At 46.6% G+C, this 21,156-nt stretch overlaps 1 protein-coding gene across 1 annotated transcript; it reads left to right on the forward strand.

Annotated features, from left to right (window-relative positions):
- The first annotated feature begins 4,018 nt into the window (after positions 1-4,018).
- LOC128365445 (ADAMTS-like protein 2) lies at positions 4,019-20,799 on the forward strand. Its single transcript, XM_053326192.1, has 8 exons — positions 4,019-4,118; positions 6,094-6,220; positions 7,238-7,451; positions 10,598-10,753; positions 12,082-12,252; positions 15,204-15,380; positions 17,213-17,357; positions 20,648-20,799. Exons 1-8 carry the CDS (start codon positions 4,049-4,051, stop codon positions 20,773-20,775), a joined length of 1,188 nt encoding a protein of 395 aa, XP_053182167.1. The 5' UTR covers positions 4,019-4,048; the 3' UTR covers positions 20,776-20,799.
- The last annotated feature ends 357 nt before the right edge of the window (positions 20,800-21,156 follow it).

Genomic DNA, 21,156 nt, shown 5'->3' on the forward strand with positions numbered 1-21,156 from the left:
GAGGAAGGAAGAAAAGGAAGGAAGGTAGGAGGGAAAGGAGGAAGAAGGAAGGAGGAAGGAGGAAGGAAGGGAGGAAAGGAGGAAGAAGAAGGGAAGGGAGGACAAAGAAAGGAAAGGAGGAAGAAGGAAGGGAGGGAGGAAGAAAGGGAGGGAGGGAGGGAGGAAGAAAAGGAAGGAAGGTAGGAAGGGAGGGAAGAAGGAAGGTAGGAAGGGAGGGAAGAAGGAAGGAAGGGAGGGAGGAAGGAAGGAAAGGAGGAAGAAGGAAGGGAGGGAGGAAGGCGGAGGCGGAGGCAGCGGCCCGGTGTTATGACAAAAATGTACACATGACTTTTATGTGATGGGATGAAAAAAAAGTGCATCTGTGCCGGCGACAACGCAGGCTGTGAATCAGCTGTCACACTGTGGTCGTCTGAGGCCTGAAAAAAGTCAAGGAAGGGAGGGAGAAGGAAGGAAGGGAGGGAGGAAGGAAGAAGGAAAGGAGGAAGAAGAAAGGAAAGGGAGGGAGGAAGGAAGGAAAGGAGGTTGAAGGAAGGGAGGGAGGGAGGAAGAAGGAAGGGAGGGAGGGAGGGAGGAAGGGAGGACGAAGAAAGGAAAGGAGGAAGAAGGGAGGGAGGGAGGAAGGAAGGAAAGGAGGGAGGGAGGAAGAAGGAAGGAGGGAGGGAGGAAGAGAAGGAAGGTAGGAGGGAGAAAGCAAATAAGGGAAGAAAGGAAGGGAGGAGGAAGAAAGGAAGGGAGGAGGAAATAAGGAGGGAAGGAAGGTAGGAGGAAGGAAAGGAGGAAGAAAAGGAAGGAAGGTAGGAGAGAGGGAGAAAAGAAGGAAGGGAGGGAGGAAGGAAAGGAGGAAGAAGGGAGGGAGGGAGGGAGGGAGGAAGGAAGGAAAGGAGGTTGAAGGAAGTGAGGGAGGGAGGAAGAAGGAAAGAGGAAGAAGGGAGGGAGGGAGGAAGAGAAGGAAGGTAGGAGGGAGAAAGCAAATAAGGGAAGAAAGGAAGGGAGGAAGAAATAAGGAGGGAAGGAAGGGAGGAGGAAATAAGGAGGGAAGGAAGGTAGGAGGAAGGGAGGAAGGAAAGAAGAACAGAGGAAACAAGGAAGGGAGGAAAGAAGGAAGGGAGGAAAGAAGGAAGGAAGGAAAGAAGGAAGGCGGAGGCAGAGGCAGCGGCCCGGTGTTATGACTTTTATGTGATGTGATGAAAAAAAGAAAAAAAAGTGCATCTGCCGGGCGACGCAGGCCGTGAATCAGCTGTCACACTGTGGTCGTCTGAGGCCGGGTGAGGAGAGACTCTCACTGGGAGCTTCTGAGTTAGACTTAAATATCCTTTAAAGGAACATTTCATAAAAAAGACTCTTATAAGGTGACTTTGAAGAAGTTGTTAGGGTCAGAGGTGTCAAACTCATTTTCATTCAAGGGCCACATACAGACCAATTTGATCTCATGTGGGCCGGATCATTAAATAGATGGAGGGAAGGAAGGAAGGAAGGAAATAAGAAGGGAAGGAAGGAAAGAGAGACAAAAGGAAAGAGAGAAGAAAGGTCGGAAGGACAGACAGACAGAAGGAAGGAAGGAAGGAAAGAAGGACATATGGAAGAAACGGAGGAACGAACGAAGAAAGAAAAACAGGAAGGTTTCCTTCCTTCTTCCTCCCTCCCTTCCTTCCTCCCTCCTTTCCTCCCTCTCTCCTTTCCTCCCTCCTTCTTCCTCCCTTCCTCCTCCCTTCGTTCCTCCTGTCCTTCCTTCTTCCTCCCTTGACTCGAGGACGACAGGAAGGTTAATTAAACTGCAATTATAAAGAACTGAATTAGCTTTATTGAGAATTAGCCTGAAACATTGTGAAACATGGTGATTTCACCAACATATGACTAAATACACCATTTCTGTTCATTATCATCTCTGTATGATAGAGAAAAGATAACTAACTCCTGCTGTAACTAGTGCTGTAACTAGTGCTCAGGTGTTAGTGTGACTACTGTAACTAGTGCTCAGGTGTTAGTGTGACTACTGTAACTAGTGCTCAGGTGTTAGTGTGACTACTGTAACTAGTGCTCAGGTGTTAGTGTGACTACAGTAACTAGTGCTCAGGTGTCAGTGTGACTACTGTAACTAGTGCTCAGGTGTTAGTGTGACTACTGTAACTAGTGCTCAGGTGTTAGTGTGACTACTGTAACTAGTGCTCAGGTGTTTGTGTGACTACTGTAACTAGTGCTCAGGTGTTAGTGTAACTACTGTAACTAGTGCTGTAACTAGTGCTCAGGTGTTAGTGTGACTACTGTAACTAGTGCTCAGGTGTTAGTGTGACTACTGTAACTAGTGCTCAGGTGTTAGTGTGACTACAGTAACTAGTGCTCAGGTGTTAGTGTAACTACTGTAACTAGTGCTGTAACTAGTGCTCAGGTGTTAGTGTGACTACAGTAACTAGTGCTCAGGTGTTAGTGTGACTACTGTAACTAGTGCTCAGGTGTTTGTGTGACTACAGTAACTAGTGCTCAGGTGTTAGTGTGACTACTGTAACTAGTGCTGTAACTAGTGCTCAGGTGTCAGTGTGACTACAGTAACTAGTGCTCAGGTGTTAGTGTGACTACTGTAACTAGTGCTCAGGTGTTAGTGTGACTACTGTAACTAGTGCTCAGGTGTTAGTGTGACTACTGTAACTAGTGCTCAGGTGTTAGTGTGACTACAGTAACTAGTGCTCAGGTGTTAGTGTAACTACTGTAACTAGTGCTGTAACTAGTGCTCAGGTGTTAGGGTGACTACTGTAACTAGTGCTCAGGTGTTTGTGTGACTACAGTAACTAGTGCTCAGGTGTTTGTGTGACTACTGTAACTAGTGCTCAGGTGTTAGTGTGACTACTGTAACTAGTGCTCAGGTGTTAGTGTGACTACTGTAACTAGTGCTGTAACTAGTGCTCAGGTGTTAGTGTGACTACTGTAACTAGTGCTCAGGTGTTAGTGTGACTACTGTAACTAGTGCTGTAACTAGTGCTCAGGTGTTAGTGTGACTACTGTAACTAGTGCTCAGGTGTTAGTGTGACTGCTGTAACTAGTGCTCAGGTGTTAGTGTAACTACTGTAACTAGTGCTCAGGTGTTAGTGTAACTACTGTAACTAGTGCTCAGGTGTTAGTGTGACTACTGTAACTAGTGCTCAGGTGTTAGTGTAACTACTGTAACTAGTGCTCAGGTGTTAGTGTGACTACTGTAACTAGTGCTCAGGTGTTAGTGTGACTACTGTAACTAGTGCTCAGGTGTTAGTGTAACTACTGTAACTAGTGATCAGGTGTCAGTGTGACTACAGTAACTAGTGCTCAGGTGTTAGTGTGACTACTGTAACTAGTGCTCAGGTGTTAGTGTAACTACTGTAACTAGTGATCAGGTGTTAGTGTGACTACTGTAACTAGTGCTCAGGTGTTAGTGTAACTACTGTAACTAGTGCTCAGGTGTTAGTGTAACTACTGTAACTAGTGCTCAGGTGTTAGTGTGACTACTGTAACTAGTGCTGTAACTAGTGCTCAGGTGTTAGTGTGACTACTATAACTAGTGCTCAGGTGTTAGTGTGACTGTTGTAACTAGTGCTCAGGTGTTAGTGTGACTGCTGTAACTAGTGCTCAGGTGTTTGTGTGACTACTGTAACTAGTGCTCAGGTGTTAGTGTGACTACTGTAACTAGTGCTCAGGTGTTAGTGTGACTACAGTAACTAGTGCTCAGGTGTTAGTGTGACTACTGTAACTAGTGCTCAGGTGTTTGTGTGACTACAGTAACTAGTGCTCAGGTGTTAGTGTGACTACTGTAACTAGTGCTGTAACTAGTGCTCAGGTGTCAGTGTGACTACAGTAACTAGTGCTCAGGTGTTAGTGTGACTACTGTAACTAGTGCTCAGGTGTTAGTGTGACTACTGTAACTAGTGCTCAGGTGTTTGTGTGACTACAGTAACTAGTGCTCAGGTGTTTGTGTGACTACAGTAACTAGTGCTCAGGTGTTAGTGTGACTACAGTAACTAGTACTAACTGCTTGTGTTTGTGTGACAGGGGGAATCAGAGGCTCTATCAGAAGAACCTGAAGATGAGCGCTGCTGACATGTACCGCTGGAAGCTGTCCTCTCAGGAGCCGTGCAGCATGACCTGCTCTATAGGTACTGTTCCTTACTTCCTTCCTTCCTTCCTTCTTTCCTCTCAGGAGCCGTGCAGCATGACCTGCTCCATAGGTACTGTTCCTTACTTCCTTCCTTCCTTCCTTCCTTCCTTTCTTCCTTCCTTCCCTCCTTCCTTCCTTCTTTCCTCTCAGGAGCCGTGCAGCATGACCTGCTCTATAGGTACTGTTCCTTACTTCCTTCTGTCCTTCCCTCCTTCCTTCCCTCCTTCCTTCCTTCTTTCCTCTCAGGAGCCGTGCAGCATGACCTGCTCCATAGGTACTGTTCCTTACTTCCTTCCTTCTGTCCTTCCTTCCCTCCTTCCTTCCTTCCCTCCTTCCTTCTGTCCTTCCTTCCTTCCTTCTGTCCTTCTTTCCTCCCTTCCTTCCTTCTTTCCTCTCAGGAGCCGTGCAGCATGACCTGCTCTATAGGTACTGTTCCTTCCTTCCTCCCTCCTTCCTTCCTCCCTCCTTCCATCTTTCCTTCCTTCCCTCCTTCCCTCCTTCCTTCCTTCTTTCCTCTCAGAAGCCATGCAGCATGACCTGCTCTATAGGTACTGTTCCTTCCTCCCTTCCTTCCTTCCTTCCTTCCTTCCTTCCTTCCTTCTTTCCTCTCAGGAGCCATGCAGCATGACCTGCTCTATAGGTACTCTTCCTTCCTTCCTTCCTTCATTCCTTCCTTCCTTCTTTCCTCTCAGGAGCCATGCAGCATGACCTGCTCCATAGGTACTGTTTCTTCCTCCCTTCCTTCCTTCCTTCCTTCCTTCCCTCCTTCCTTCTTTCCTCTCAGGAGCCGTGCAGCATGACCTGCTCCATAGGTACTGTTCCTTACTTCCTCCCTCCTTCCTTCCTCCCTCCTTCCATCTTTCCTTCCTTCCTTCCTTCCTTCCTTACTTCCTTCCTTCCTTCTTTCCTCTCAGGAGCCGTGCAGCATGACCTGCTCCATAGGTAGTGTTCCTTCCTTCCTTCTGTCCTTCCTTCCCTCCTTCCTTCCTTCTTTCCTCTCAGGAGCCGTGCAGCATGACCTGCTCCATAGGTACTGTTCCTCCCTTCCTTCCTTCCTTCCTCCCTCCTTCCTTCTTTCCTCTCAGGAGCCCTGCAGCATGACCTGCTCCATAGGTACTGTTCCTTCCTTCCTTCTGTCCTTCCTTCCTCCCTCCTTCCTTCTTTCCTCTCAGGAGCCGTGCAGCATGACCTGCTCCATAGGTACTGTTCCTTACTTCCTTCTCTCCTCCCTCCTTCCTTCCTCCCTCCTTCCTTCTTTCCTTCCCTCCTCCCTTCCTCCCTCCCTCCGTCCCTCCTTCCCTCTTTCCTCCCTCCTTTCCTTTCTTCTTCCATTCTCCCTTCCTTCTTTCCTTCCCTCCGTCCTTCCTTGCCTTCCTTCCTCCTTTCCTCCCTCCCTCCCTCCTTCCCTCTTTCCTCCCTCCTTTCCTTTCTTCTTCCATTCTCCCTTCCTTCTTTCCTCTGTCCTGCCTCCCTCCTACCTTCCTTCCTTCTTTACTCCGTCCTTTCTTTCCGTCCCTCCTTCCTTCCTTGCCTTCCTCTTTTCCTTTCACCCTCATTCCATCTTCTTCTACCTTCCTTCCTTCCTTCCTTCCTTCTTTCCTCTGTCCTTCTTTCCTTCCTTCCTCCCTTCCTTCTTCCTTCCTCCCTTCTTCCTTGCATTCCTCCCTTTCTTCTTTCCTCTGTCCTTCTTTCCTTCCTTCCTCTTTTCCTTTCTCCCTCCCTCCCTCCTTCCTTCTTTCCTCCCTCCCTCCCACCTTCCTTCCTTCCTTCCTTCTTTACTCTGTCCTTCCTTCCTTCCTTCCTTCCTCCCTTCTCTCCTTCCTTCCTCCCTTCTTTCCTTCCTTCCTTCCCTCTCTCCTTCCTTCCTCCCTTCGTTCCTTGACTGGAGGACACCAGGAGGGTTAAACCAAACACACTGCAGGATGAACTCTAACAGTGTTTTTTGACTCTTTAAACACTTCCTGTCGTTCCAGGAGTGTCCAAGTCCTTCGTCTCGTGTGTTCGTTACGACGGCATCGAGGTGCACGACATGTACTGCGATGCTCTGACCAGACCGGAGCCGGTTCACGACTTCTGCATCGGGAGAGAGTGTCAGCCCAGGTAAGTTTACGTCTCACTCATGAGCTAAAAAAAGCTACTTTAACATCTGCAAGTTCATTACTTTTGTCTCTTCTGTTCTTCAATCTTCATCCACCCCCCTTCCTTCCCTCCTCCGCTCTTTCCTTCCTCCCTTCCTTCTTTCCTTTCCTCCTTCCTTCATCCCTTCCTTCTTTCCTTTCCCTTCATCCCTTCCTTCTTTCCTTTCCCTTCATCCTTCCTTCTTTCCTTTCCCTTCATGCTTCTTTCCTTCCTCCCTTCCTTCTTTCCTTTCCTCCTTCCTTCATCCCTTCCTTCTTTCCTTTCCCTTCATCCCTTCCTTCTTTCCTTTCCCTTCATCCTTCCTTCTTTCCTTTCCCTTCATGCTTCTTTCCTTCCTCCCTTCCTTCTTTCCTTTCCTCCGTCCTTCCTTTCCTTCCCCCCTTCCTTCTTTCCTTTCCTCCCTTCCTTCCGCCCTCCCTCCTTTCCTTCCTTCCCTCCCTGCCTTCCTTCCTTCAGCCCTTCCTTCTTTCCTCTCTCCTTCCTTCTTTCGTCCATCCTCCCTGCCTTCCTTCCTTCCTCCCTTCCTTCTTTCCTTTCCTCCCTTCCTCCCTTCCTCTTTTCCTCCCTTCCTCGCAAAAGAAAAATAAAATACAAAAGCACACAACACAAAGAAAAAAAAACTATGAAAACTCGATAAAATCACTCATTGACTCATTTCTAGTAAATTAGGCATGAGTGTGTTTGTGTTTCATGAGGTAAGATATGCATGTTACAATCACAGACTCACTTTAATTCAACTGTGCTGAGAATGATTTAGTCTTGATATGGACTCTCTCTCACTCGAGGTCTTGGTTTCTGCTGCAGCTGCAAACATGAGACTCTCTGATTATCGTCTAATGTGAACATAAATCTGCAACTTTCCTACAGGTCGGGGGGGGGGGGGGGGGGGGGGAGACTATAAACCTCTTCTGTGATATATAACAAGAGTCAGAGATTAAGTTTTGATCTGATCAGACTGGATCACGTCTCGTCTTTCAGATGGGAGGCCAGCAGCTGGAGCGAGTGCTCCAGGACCTGCGGGGAGGGTTTCCAGTTCCGGCAGGTGCGCTGTTGGAAGATGTTGTCTCCTGGTTTGGACAGCTCGGTGTACAGCGACCTCTGCACCATGACCGACCTGGAGAGACCCATGGAGAGACGAGCCTGTAAGAGCCCCGCCTGCGGACCCCAGTGGGAGGTGGCCGAGTGGACCGAGGTATGAGGGTCTGTTAGAAACCGCATAGCTTCCTGCTACTCGTACTAACTAAGGAGGGAGGGAGGAAGGAAGGAAGGAAGGAAGGAAGGAAAGGAAGGAAGGAAGGAAGGAAGGAAGGAAGGAAGGAAGGAAAGGAGGGAGGAAGAGAGATGAAGGAGAGAAGGAGGGAGGGAGGAACCCAAATACAAACGTCACAGATCACCATCTCGGTGGTTTCAAGTTAGCTACAGCGAGGCTATGTTTACTTCCTGTTTTCAAAATAAAAGCACCAATTCTATCGTTATGGTTTTCTTAATAATAAAAGGTGAGGGGTGTTTTATTTTTTGAAAATGGAGAAGGAAGGAAAGGCGGAAGGGAGGGAGGGAGAAAGGAAAAGAGGAAGGGAGGATGGAAGAAAAGAAGAAAGATAGGGGGGAGGAAAGAAAGAGAGAAGGAGGGAGGAAATAAGGAAGGATGTAAGGAGGGAGAAAGGAAAAGAGGAAGGGAGGAAGGAAGAAAAGAAGGAAGATAGGGGGGAGGAAAGAAAGAAGGAAGGAAGGAAGGACGGAAGGAAGGAAGGAAGGAAGGGGGATGGAGGAAGGAAAGAAGGAAGTGAGGAAAGAAAGATGTAGGGAGGGAGGAAGGACAGACGGAAGGGAGGAAGGGATGAAAGAAGGAACAAATTGACCCTCCCGGGTCAATTTCACCCGGGAGGACGACACAAAGGTTAAAGGGTTAATGGTAATATCTAGATGTTTGAGTCCAGTTGTTCGCTTCCTGTTTTCAAAATAAAAGCACCAAACTTTAAACAGGTGTTATTTTCTCTCCCGGGTGGAAACTAGAACATTTGAAGATGAACTCAAACTGAATTTTTTCCTATTTAGTTGCTCTAGAAAATAACCTGTAGTGCTTTTTTCCACTAGTGGCTGTCCGCTGGATGTCTTCCTGGTTTTTAATCACAGGATTTGGAGTTTTTGTCCCGTTTTGATTTTTTGAAACAAGGAACTTGAACTTGAAATGTTCTCCCCTCATAATTCAGTAGGACTCATTTGTCTTGCGGTGCAGACGTCTCTCTCTGGTTTAGCAGCTGTGGTCTGATTGTGGTCACTGATGGATTCTCCAGAGATGTGATGCAGGCCAGACTACATAGAAACATCATTTAACCTTCATGTCCTTCCTTCCTTCCTTCCTTCCTTCCTTCTGTCCTTCCTTCCTTCATTCTTTCCTCTGTCCTTCTTTCTGTCTGTCCTTCTTTCTGTCTGTCCTTCCTTCTGTCTGTCCTTCCTTCTGTCTGTCCTTCCTCTCTCTTTCTTTCCTTCCTCACTCTTTCCTTCCTTCCTTCTTTCCTTCCTTCCTTCTTTCCTCTGTCCTTCTTTCTTCCTTCCTTCCTTCCTTCCTTCTGTCTGTCCTTCCTTCCTTCCTTCTTTCCTCTGTCCTTCTTTCTGTCTGTCCTTCCTTCTGTCTGTCCTTCCTCTCTCTTTCTTTCCTTCCTCACTCTTTCCTTCCTTCCTTCTTTCCTTCCTCCATCTCCCTTTCTTCCTTCCTTCCTCCCTTCCTCCCTCCCTCCTTCCTCCCTTCCTTCCTTCCTCCCTCCTTGTCTCTTTCTTTCCTCCCCCCTACCTTCTTTCCTCTGTCCTTCTCTCTGTCCTTCCTTCCTTCCTTCCTCCCTCCTTCTCTCTTTCTTTCTTTCCTCACTCTTTCCTCCCTTCCTTCCTTCCTTCCTTCCCTCCTTCCTTTCCTTTCCTACTTTCCTCCTTCTTTTTCTTTCCTTCCTCACTCTTTCCTCCCTTCCTTCTTTCCTTCCTCCATCCCCCTTTCTTCCTTCCTTCCTACCTCCCTCCTTGTCTCTTTCTTTCCTCCCCCTACGTCCCTACCTTCCTCCCTTCCTTCCTACCTTCATTCCTTCCTCCCTCCTTGTCTCTTTCTTTCCTCCCCCTACCTTCCTTCTTTCCTCTGTCCTTCATTCCTCCTTCCTCCCTTCCTCTGTCCTTCTTTCCTTCCTTCCTCCCTTCCTCCCTTCCTTCCTTCCTCCCTCCTTGTCTCTTTCTTTCCTCCCCCCTACCTTCTTTCCTCTGTCCTTCTTTCTTTCCTTCCTTCCTCCCTCCCTCCTTCTCTCTTTCTTTCCTTCCTCACTCTTTCCTCCCTTCCTTCTTTCCTTCCTCCATCCCCCTTTCTTCCTTCCTTCCTACCTCCCTCCTTGTCTCTTTCTTCCCTCCCCTTACCTTCCTGCCTTCCTTCTTTCCTTCATCCATCCTCCTTCCTACCTTCCTCCCTCCCTCCTTCTCTCTTTCTTTCCTTCCTCCATCCCCCTTTCTTCCTTTCCTTCCTTCCTTCCTTCCTCCCTCCCTTCTTGTCTCTTTCTTTCCTCCTCCCTACTTTCCTTCTTTCCTCTGCCCTTCTTTCCTTTGTTCCTCCCTTCCTTTTTTCCTTTCTCCCTCCCTCCCTCCCTCCCTCCTTCCTACCTTCCTTCCTTCCTGCCTCCTTCTCTCTTTCTTTCCTCCCTTCCTTCTTTCCTTCCTCCGTCCCCCTTTCTTCCTTTCCTTCCTCCGTCCTTCCTTCCTTCCTCCCTCCTTTCCTTCCTTCTTTCTTACTTTGTCCCTTCCTTCCTTCCCCCCTCCCTCCTTTCTTCCTTCCCTCTTTTCTTCCTACCTCATTTCCTGCCTTCTTCCTTCCTCCCTTCCATCCTTCCTTCTTCCTCCCTTCCTCCCTTCCTTCCTCAAGGACAACAGGAGGGATAAACATATAAAAAGCCATGCACAAAAAGCAACAGCAGTGTTAGACGATTAATAAACTGACAGACAGCATGAAGTTGATTTGTAGAGCTGGAACGTCTCATTGAGTCTTTTTAAAAGTTAAAAGTTTCTTTGAGCTCCTTCAAAATAAACTACAGACCTGCTCTTTCAAAATAAACTACAGACCTGCTCCTTCAAAATAAACTACAGACCTGCTTCTTCAAAATAAACTACAGACCTGCTCCTTCAAAATAAACTACAGACCTGCTCCTTCAAAATAAACTACAGACCTGCTCCTTCAAAATAAACTACAGACCTGCTCCTTCAAAATAAACTACAGACCTGCTCCTTCAAAATAAACTACAGACCTGCTTGTTGCATTAATGTTATATATGCATGTGTCTCTGTGTGTGTGTGTGTGTGTCCTCGCTGCAGTGTCCTGCTAAATGCGGCCGCAGAGCTCAGGTGTCCCGTGATGTCCGCTGCTCTGAAGAAACCAGACCATGTGACCCGATGACCAAACCGGCAAACATCAAGAACTGCACCGGTCCGCCCTGCGAACGCCACTGGACCGTGTCCGAGTGGGGGCCTGTGAGTGTGACTCTACTCTCCAAATACAGTAGATATGATATGTAACCGTGTGTTAGCATTATATTTATATAGCTTAATTATTATTTATACTGTTTCTCTTGTTGTCTTTTAACCTTCCTGTCGTCCTCCCGGGTCGAATTGACCCCATCTATTTTGACTGTTCCTTCCTTCCTTCCTTCCTTCCTTCCTTCCTTCCTTCCTTCCTTCCTTCTTCTTCTCTCTTTCTTTGCTCCCTCTTCCTTCCTTCCTTCCTTCCTCCCTCCTTACTCCTTTCTTTCCTTCCTTCCTTTTTTCGTCCTTCCTTCCTTCTTTCCTTCCTCCCTTTCTTCTGTACTAAATTCCTTCCTCTTTTGTCCTTACTCCTTTTCTTCCTTCCCTCCCTCCCTCCTAACTCCTTTCCTTCCTTCCTTCCTTCCTTCCCTCCCTCCATCCCTCCTTACTCCTTTCCTTCCTTCCTTCCTTCCTTCCTTCTTCTTACTCCTTTCCTTCCTTCCTCCCTTCCTTTCTTCCTTCCTTCCTTCCTTCCTTCCTTCCTTCCTTCCTTCCTTCCTTCCTCTTTTCCTCCTTACTCCTTTCCTTCCTTCCTTCCTCCCTCCCTCCCTCCCTCCCTCCTTACTGCTTTCCTTCCTTACTCATTTTCTCCCTCCTTCCTTCCTTCCTTCCTTCCTTCCTTCCTTCCTCTTTTCGTCCTAACTCCTTTCATTTCTTCCTTCCTCCTTCCCTCCCTCCCTCCCTCCTTACTGCTTTCCTTCCTTACTCCTTTTCTCCCTCCTTCCCTCCTTACTCCTTTCCTTCCTCCTCACCTTCCTTCCTTCCTCTTTTCCTCCTTACTCCTTTCCTTCCTTCCTCCCTCCCTCCCTCCCTCCCTCCCTCCCTCCCTCCCTCCCTCCTTACTGCTTTCCTTCCTTTCCTTCCTTCTGTCCTTCCTTGACCTGAGGACAACAGCAGGATTAAGAGAAACAATATGAATGATGAAAAAAGATAATCAGTGGTTTCCAATTTTGTGTGTTTATTTTTAATTTACTATTTTTCTCTGACTTTTATTTTACAGGTGTTCAAATAAACCAAAAAGTTGTCATTCCCGAGGTCATAAAAATAAAAAAAAGAAGTTATTGTGACATCTGAAGTGACCTGACTTGATATGAAGTCATTTTATCTGTTATGTTTGATTCTGTTTAATTTGATGTGAAGTGATCCGACCTTTCGTCTCTTTTTAATTTGGCAGTTTGAGCTCGATGACAAAGCTCTACAGTCAGACAGCAGTCATGACAACATAGATCTTTTCTTATGAGTCATCCCTGCTGACCTTTGACCCTTTGCCGTTGCAGTGCTCGGGGTCGTGCGGTCAGGGGAAAATGGTGCGTCATGTGTACTGTAAGGCTCCGGAGGGTCGCGTGGTTCCTGAGAACCAGTGCTCTGCGGAGGACAAGCCGCTGGCCATCCATCCCTGTGGGGAGAGAGACTGCGCTCCTCACTGGCTGAGTCAGGACTGGGACAGGGTGAGGCACCGTCACACTGCTGCACCCATCACACTGCTGCACCCATCACACTGCTGCACCCATCACACTGCTGCACCCATCACACTGCTGCACCCATCACACTGCTGCACCCATCACTTCATACAGCAGTAGACCTGAGACAAGTAGTCCAGAGGAGTCAGACTCATTTTCACCCGAGGGCCACATACAGACCAATATGATCTCATGTGGGCCGGATCATTAAAAAGATGGAGGGAAAGAAGGAAGGAAGGAAGGAAAGACAGACAGTGAAGGATGGACAGACAGAAGGAAGGGAGGAAGGATAGAAGGAAGGACGGAAGGAAGGAAGGACAGGCAGATGGAAGGAAGGAAAGAAGGAAAGAAGGGAGGAAGGATAGTAGGAAGGAAAAAAGGAAGGTAAGAAGGACAGATGGAAGGAAGGAAGGACAGACACACGGAAGGAAGGAAGGAAGGAAGGACAGGCAGATGGAAGGAAGAAAGGGAGGAAGGACAGATGGAAGGAAGGTAGGAAGGAAAAAAGGAAGGTAAGAAGGACAGATGTAAGGAAGGAAAAGAACACAGAAACGAAAGTGGACCGGATTGCTCCCCTCAGCCGGCCGGTTGTGGCCCACGGGCCTCATGTTTTATCTATTTATGTACAGCACTTTGTTTCAGCTGTGGTTGAGTTGAGTTATATTTATATATTAGAATTGTTTCTACTCTTTATAATTTACTTTTTAGTATTTGTGATTGTATCTAACTTTTGTATTTATGGTTGTTAATTCCATAAATACCAAAATGATCCATCTATAAAAAGTCTATATGGAGAAACCTCTAACAGTGCTGCATGCTGCATATGATCATTATATATTTAGAAAGTAGAACTAAAGTGATTCATTACAAGATGATTAGTTAAAACATTTCAATTCAGTTTCAAATAAAAGAACAGTCATTTATTTCCTCGTTGAAGTTTTCTTAAAAATAGAGTTTAAGTCTCGTCTTGTCTCGATCTCATGAGCTGAGTGTATCGTCACATCCCTAATTTCAAGACATCATGTTGGGCTATAGGAAACTGTGATTGGCAGATTTCACTTTTATTTGACAGTTTATAGACAAAAAAAAGATCAATTATTTGACAGTTTAATCAATAACCAAGAACAATCCAAGTACAATCTTCCATCTTTCCTTCCTGCCTTCCTTCCTTCCTTCCTGTCTTATTTTCCTTCCTTCGTTCCTTTGTTCCTTCCATCCTCCCTTTATTCCTTCCTTCCTTCTTTTTCTTCCTTCTTTCCTTCCTTCCCGTCTTATTTTTTTTATTCCTTCCTCCCTTTCTTCCTTCCGTCTCTCATTCCTGTCTTCTCTTTCTTCTCCTCCTTCCTTCCTTCCTTCCTTCCTTCCTTCCTTCCTTCCTTCCTTCCTTCCATCCTTCTTTCTTTCCTTCCTTCCTTCGATCTGTCCTCCCTCCCTTTCTTCCTTCCGTCTCTCATTCCTGTCTTCTCTTTCTTCTCCTCCTTCCTTCCTTCCTTCCTTCCTTCCTTCCTTCCTTCTTTCCTCCCTTCCTTCCATCTTTTTAATGATCCGGCCCACGTGAGATTAAATTGGACAGTATGTGGCCCTTGAATGAAAATGCTCTAACATGTTGCTTCTCCTCCTTTTGCTGAGGCCACTTTAGCGAGATCCTAACATGGTTTTTAAATAACTACATGTGAGTGATTTGGAGGTAAAGCGTGTTGAAGCTGAGCATCATTATTATACCAGGAGACAGAGGTTTCCACTGATAGTTAAATACATGAGAAACTACATTTCCCCTTTTTGATCACGTTGCATCGTTAAAAGATATTTATATCTGTAAATGCACCCACCATTCATTAAAAAAGTTAGTTTGGCTGCCAACTTAAATCTGACGATGATGTAACTCGTACGTCAGTGAGTCCCGCTTTCACATTCAGCTCGAGTGAATCATCAGATGTCCGAGTTTCCGCTGTGTCATCGTCCACAGATCAACTCAGGGTAAATTATTTTGTCTAAAAAACATCTGAAGTTTGAACAGAGCTTCTTTCATTTCATGTCAGTACGATATGAAAGTCACATTTAACAGAATTGAAACTTGCTCAAGAAAGATAATTCTTATTGAACACCTCATCTTCTCTTAACCCTCCTGTTGTCCTTGAGTCAAGGAAGGAAGGATGGAAGAGAGGAAGAAGGAAGGAAGGAAAGGAGGGACGGAGGGAAGGAGGGAGGGAGGGAAGGAAATGAGGAAGGAAGGAAAAGAGGGCGGGAGGGAGGGAGGAAGGATGGAGGAAAGAAGGAAGGAGAGAGGGAGGGAGAAAGAGGAAGGGAGGAAGGAAGGAAGGAGAGAGTAAAGAAGGAAGGGCTGGAGGGAGGAAGGAAGGAAGGGAGGAAAGGAAAGACGGAAGGGAGGAAGGAAAGGAAGTGAGGAAGGATGGACGAAAGAAGGAAGGAGAGAAGGAAGGAGTGAGGAAAAGAGGAAGGAAGGAAAGAAGGAAGGAGAGGAAAAGAGGAAGGAAGGAAAGAAGGAAGGAAGGGAGGAAAGGAAGGAAGGGAGGAAGGAAAGAAAGGACAGGAAAGAAGGAAGGGCTGAAGGAAGGAAGGGAGGAAAGGAAAGACGGAAGGGAGGAAGGAAAGGAAATAAGGAAGGATGGACGAAAGAAGGAAATGGACGAGAGAGAGGAAAAGAGGAAGGAAAGGAGGGAAGAAGGAAGGGAGGAAAGGAGGGAGGGAGGAAGGAAGGAAGGTAGGAAAGGAAAGAAGGAAGGAGAGGGAGAGAGTTTTTTTTTGTTTAATTTCCATTTTTACTTGAAATGCTGTCTGCTTGATGTTGTTCTGCTGGACTCTTCAGGTGAAAAATGTCTTCATGATGAAAAACTGTCAGTGTCTCTCAGCTGAGTTCTCCTGTAAGAAACAAACCGATTTAGATCTGAAACCTGTAACTTTACATTCCCCGCCTGTAGTGTAACACCACCTGCGGCCGCGGCGTGAAGCGGAGGAACGTCATGTGTGTCGGCATCAGCAGCGGAAAGTTCCAGGTGTTTGACGAGGAGGCGTGCGGCGGCACCGAGAAGCCTGAAGATGAAAACACGTGCTTCGAAAGGCCGTGTTTTAAATGGTACACCACACCTTGGTCTGAGGTGAGAACACACACAGAACATGCCTCACTTTTATAAGCCTTTAAATCAGGGGAGGGGGGGGTCAAACTCATTTTCATTCAAGGGCCACATACTGCCCAATTTAATCTCACGTGGGCCGGATCATTAAAAAGAAGGAAGGAAAGAAGGAGGGAAGGAGGGAGGGAGGAAGGAAGGATGGATGGATGGAAGGAAGGAAGGAAGGAAGGAGGGAGAAAGGAAAAGAGGAAGGATGGAAAGAAGGAAGGTAATGGCTAGGAAAGAAATGGAGGAGGAGGGAGGGAGGAAAGAACAAAGGAAGGAAGGAGGGAGGGAGGGAGGAAGGAAGGATTACTTTAATATCATATATGACACAGAAAGCATTAAATGATCACATACTGTATAAGAAACTGAGAAAAGAATATTTTTGCCTCAGAAATGACAAAAAATAAAGATTTGCTTATCAAAATATATCTGCTGATTAATTAAATCTGTTGATTGACTAACTGATTAACTGACTAGTCGTTGCAGCTCTACAGATGATATTCACGTTTCTGATAACTAAGAATCAGTCTAGCTTTTTACTGCCGTCTGTAGTGGCTTTTTATTTAGCATGTGAAGGCAGTTTCATGTTTGTGTGTGTCAGTTTACTTCCTCCATCTTGGCTAGGAAAGAATGGCTAGGAAAGAAAGAGAAAAGGAGGGAGGGAGGGAGGGAGGAAAGCACTAAGGAAGGAAAGAGGGAGGGAGGAAGGGAGGAAAGAAAGAGACTGAAGCTTAAGCTTGTCCTCGAGTCAAGGAAGGAGAAAGAAGGAAGGAAAGAAGGGAGGAAGGAAGGAAGGAGGGACGGAGAAAGGAAAAGAGGAAGGAAGGAAGGAAAGGAGGGAGGGAGGGAGAAAGGAAAAGAGGAAGGAAGGAAGGAAGGTAATGACTAGGAAAGAAAGAGAAGGAGGGAGGGAGGAAAGAACAAAGGAAGGAAAGAGGGAGGAAGGAAGGAGGGAGGAAGGAAGGGAGGAAAGAAAGAGACTGAAGCCTAAGCTTGTCCTCGAGTCAAGGAAGGAGAAAGAAGGAAGGAAGGGAAGGAAGGGAGGAAGAAGGAAGGAAAGAAGGGAGGAAGGAAGGAAGGAGGGAGGGAGAAAGGAAAAGAGGAAGGAAGGAAGGAAAGGAGGAAGGAAGGAGGGAGGGAGAAAGGAAAAGAGGAAGGAAGGAAGGAAGGTAATGACTAGGAAAGAAAGAGAAGGAGGGAGGGAGGAAGGAAGGAAGGAAGGAGGGAGGAAGGAAGGGAGGAAAGAAAGAGACTGAAGCCTAAGCTTGTCCTCGAGTCAAGGAAGGAGAAAGAAGGAAGGAAGGGAGGAAGAAGGAAGGAAAGAAGGGAAGGAGGGAGGAAGGAAAAGAGGAATGAAGGAAAGAAGGAAGGTAGGAGGGAGGGAGGGAGAAAGGAAAAGAGGAAGGAAGGAAGGAAGGAAAGAAGGAAGGAAGGAGGGAGGGAGAAAGGAAAAGAGGAAGGAAGGAAAGAAGGAAGGTAATGGCTAGGAAAGAAATAGAGAAGGAGGGAGGGAGGAAGGAAGGAAGGAAGGAAGGAGGGAGGGAGGAAGGAAGGATTACTTTAATATCATATATGACACAGAAAGCATTAAATTATCACATACTGTATAAGAAAACTGAGAAAAATGCTCATGTGTCAGTTTACTTCCTCCATCTTGTTTTCCTCCCTCTCTTCTCTGCAGTCTGCCTTCATACTTCTTTATCATTTCATTCAGTCCTTCCTAACCCTAACCCTGTCGGACAAATGAATAAAACATGTTAGCCTCTGGTTCATCAGCGGTGTGTAACGGCTGTGTCTCTCTACGTCCTCAGTGCACTAAGACATGCGGAGTGGGTGTGAGGATGAGGGACGTTAAGTGCTACCAGGGCAGGGAGCTGGTCCGAGGCTGCGACCCCCTCACCAAACCGGTGGCCAAACAGACCTGCACCCTGCAGCCCTGCCCCACCGAGCCTCCAGGTAACAGCACAGAGATCCACAACGACTGATTTACAAAGCAAAAGCAGCTGTTGAGCTTTTATTGATCACTGCAGCTACAGAAATATAACTCTTAACCTTCCTGTCGTCCTCCAGGGTCAAATTGACCCCGTCTGTTTTGACTGTTCCTTCTTTCCTCCCTTCCTTCCTTCCTTCTGTCCTTCCTTCCTCCCTCCTTCTTTCCGTCCCTCTTTCCTTCCTTCCTCCTTTCCTTCCTTCTTTCCTTCCCTCATTCCTTCCTTCTTTCCTTCCCTCTTTCCTTCCTCCCTCCCTCCTTCTTTCCTTCCCTCATTCCTTCCTTCTTTCCTCCTTTCCTTCCTCCCTCCTTCCTTCTTTCCTTCCCTCATTCCTTCCCTCCTTCCTTCCTTTCCTTTCTCCCTCCCTCCTTCTTTCCTTCCCTCCTTCCTTTCTTTCCTCTGTCCTTCTTTCCTTCGTTCCTCCCTTCCTTTTTTCCTTTGTGCCTCCCTCCCTCCTTCCTTCTGTCCTTCTTCCTTCCTTCTTTACTCCATCCTTTCTTCCTCCCTTCTTTCCTTCCTTCTTTACTCCATCCTTTCTTCCTCCCTCCTTTCCTTCCTTCTTCCATCCTCCCTTCCTTCCTCCTTTCGTTCTTTCCTTCCTTCTTTCCTTCCTTCCTTCCTTCCTTCCTTCTTCCTCCCTTGACCCGAGGACAACAGGAGGGTTAATACTTAAAGTCCGTGTAAAGTAAGAATAAATATGTGTTCTGAGTTTGACATACCACAGAAAAGTGTGTTGTTAACCACCCTGCTAAATTTGAATGATTAAAAAAATCACCAAATATATGAAATTAGGCTTCAAAGTTGAGTAAAAATCAGCCTCTTTCTCTGCTCCCAAACGCTGAAGCCCCGCCCCCTACCAAGTGTCACCTGTCAATCAAAGTCACCACCTCTACCAGAAACATGGACGCTACATCTGAGAGCTTTCTGCTGCTAGCTTGGCGGCTAACTCGGCGGCTAGATTGGTGGCTCACTCAGCTAACTGGCTAACTGTAGACTGTAGACTGTAGTAGTAGTAGTAGTGTTAGATAATAACTGGCCACTAGGCAGGTTAACCACTGAGGAGAGCGGACTCTTGGTCTTATATAGTAGGGGAGGGACCAAGGGTATGCCACTATGTCACGGAGTAGCCATTTTTTGCAGGCTCAGAAAATCAGGAAAAATGAGAGGCTGAGAAACCTTTTAAGGCTCTATCTGCATAGTTCAGTTCTGCATAGTTATCAGCCTTTTCACATGTTTTCTGTAACCATTTTCCAACATGCATAATATGTTTAGAAGTAAATCAATGATTGACTTTATACAGACTTTAATAGTTGATTGATATCTATGATTTATCTCGGACGAACCCCCAAATTTGTTACATCTGAACTCTGTAAGCTATCAATGTGAAATGAAATACAGTCCGTCTGTCTCAGCCAGACAACATGTTTCAAACTGTTGTTCTTTAACTGAACAAAGATGGTTTCACTTTGTTTTCTTCTTATTGCCCACAAATCCCACAAAGTGATCAAAACCAGCAATGTTTTAGTCTGTCTGTCAGTACTATCTTGACTCTGTCTGAGGCTCTTAGCTTCAAGCCCTTTGGTTTCCAAAACAACGAGGCAATGTAGTTTTTTCAGCAGCAGATTAATCCACAATTATTCCTCTTGTCTAGTGAGAGAAGGTGACACTGCTTGCTCGGATTCATACGTATTTTTTGACAGTTTCGATAATAATTTAGCTGATTTTAGACTGCATTTTATTTTGGTAAAGTCCTTTTTAGAGGCTCTCTTGTCAAATAAAAAAAGGAGGGAGGAAAGAAGGAAAGGAAGGGATGAAGAAAGAAGGAAGGGATGAAGAAGGAAGGAAAGGAAGGAATGAAGAATGAAGAAGGAAGGCAGGGAGGAAGAAGGAAGGAAAGGATGGGGGAAAGAAGGAAAGGAAGGGAGGACGAAGGAAGGAAAGGACGGAGGAAAGAAGGTTGGAAGGGATGAAGTAGGAAGGAAGGGAGGAAGAAGGAAGGAAAGGAGGGAGGAAAGAAGGAAAGGAAGGGATGAAGAAGGAAGGAAGGGAGGAAGAAAGAAGGAAAAGGAGGAAGAAGGAAGGAAAGGAAGGGATGAAGAAGGAAGGAAGGGAGGAAGAAGGAAGGAAAGGAGGGAGGAAAGAAGGAAAGGAAGGGATGAAGAAGGAAGGGAGGGAGGAAGAAAGAAGGAAAGGAAGGAGGAAAGAAGGAAAGGGAGGAAGAAGGAAGGAGGGAGGGAGAAATGAAAAGAGGAAGGGAGGAAGGAAAGAAGGACAGAGGAAAGAAGGAAGGGAGGGAGGAAGGAGGGAAGGAAAGAAGAAGAGGGAGGGAGGGAGGGAGGAAGGAAAGAAGGAAGGGAGGGAGGAAAGAGAGAAGGAGGGAGGAAGGACAGACTGAAGGAAGGAAAGAAGGGAAGAAGGAAGGAACAGTCAAAACAGACGGGGTCAGTTTGACCCAAGAGGACGACAGGAAGGTTAAGACAACTTAACCCAACTGCTCCAGAGCAAAGCAGCTTCCAAGGATCAATGTATGACTGTGTGAATGTGATTGATAGTGTTCCTGAAAAAGAGAAGATTGCTGGGAATTACTGGGAATGTTAAAGCATCAGATAAATGTATAACCTGGAAGTCTGTATAGCTTAAATCTAGAGGTCTAGGTATTATCGGTTCAATCCCTCGGACCAGCAGGATAAATCTGGGTGGGGAAAGTGAAGCAGTAGTGGTTGCTTCTCCTTCATTAACCCTCCCGTTGTCCTCAAATCAAGGAAGGAAGGGAGGACGAAGGAAGGAAAGGAGGGGAGAAAGAAGGAAAGGAAGGGAAGAAGGAAGTAAATGAGGGAGGAAAGAAGGATGGAAGGGATGAAGAAGGAAGGAAAGGAGGGAGGAAAGAAGGAAGGAAAGGAGGGAGGAAGAAGGAAGGAGGGAGGAAGGGAGAAATGAAAAGAGGAAAGAAGAAAGAAGGAAGAAGGAAGGAAAGGAGGAAAGAGAGAAGGAGGGAGGAAGGACAGACGGAAGGAAGGAAGGAAGGAAGGAACAGTCAAGGAAAGGAGGGGGGAAAGAAGGAAAGGGAGGGAGGAAGAAGGAAAGAAAATAAGAAAATAAGGAAGGAAGGAAGGAAGGAAAGAAGGGAGGAAGGAATGAATGAAGGAAAGGAGGAAGGAAGGAAGGAAGGAAGGAAAGAAGGGCAGAGGAAAGAAGGAAGGTAGGAGGGATGATTCACCATGACTGACTTTGACTCTGCCTCTGCCTCGGTCCCAGATGAGAGCTGCCAGGATCGTCCCTCCACCAACTGCTTGCTGGCGCTGAAGGTGAACCTGTGCAGCCACTGGTACTACAGCAAGGCCTGCTGCCACTCCTGCCGCACCGTCAGACCTCCCAGCTCCTAGTCCAGGACGCCTGCCTCCTCCACCACCACCACCACCACCACCGCCCCCCTCCTCCTCTCTCTCTCTCTCTCTCTCTCTCTCTCTCTCTCTCCACCCCCCCGACTCTCGCTCCAGCATGAGGAAACAAACGTGGTACTGCAGTTACTGTGAATCATGAAGAGGAAGCTGAAAGTCGAAAGAGTTGGAACGGTTGAAGTTACTCCACCAATAATCTGGATTTATGAGGGTTCATTTGAAGTTTGGATTAGTTGAAATGATGTGTTATAATTCACTCTGGTTCTGCTGATATCAGACACAAGCTCACAAGTTTCCCCACAACGCTCACTTTTTTTGGTTTTCTTTTTTTAATTTTTTTTTTTTCTTTTCCAGTGATTTTATTTT

The sequence above is a fragment of the Scomber japonicus genome, chromosome 9 (genome assembly GCF_027409825.1).
Source record: "Scomber japonicus isolate fScoJap1 chromosome 9, fScoJap1.pri, whole genome shotgun sequence".
In the NCBI taxonomy this organism is placed as follows: Eukaryota; Metazoa; Chordata; class Actinopteri; order Scombriformes; family Scombridae; genus Scomber; species Scomber japonicus.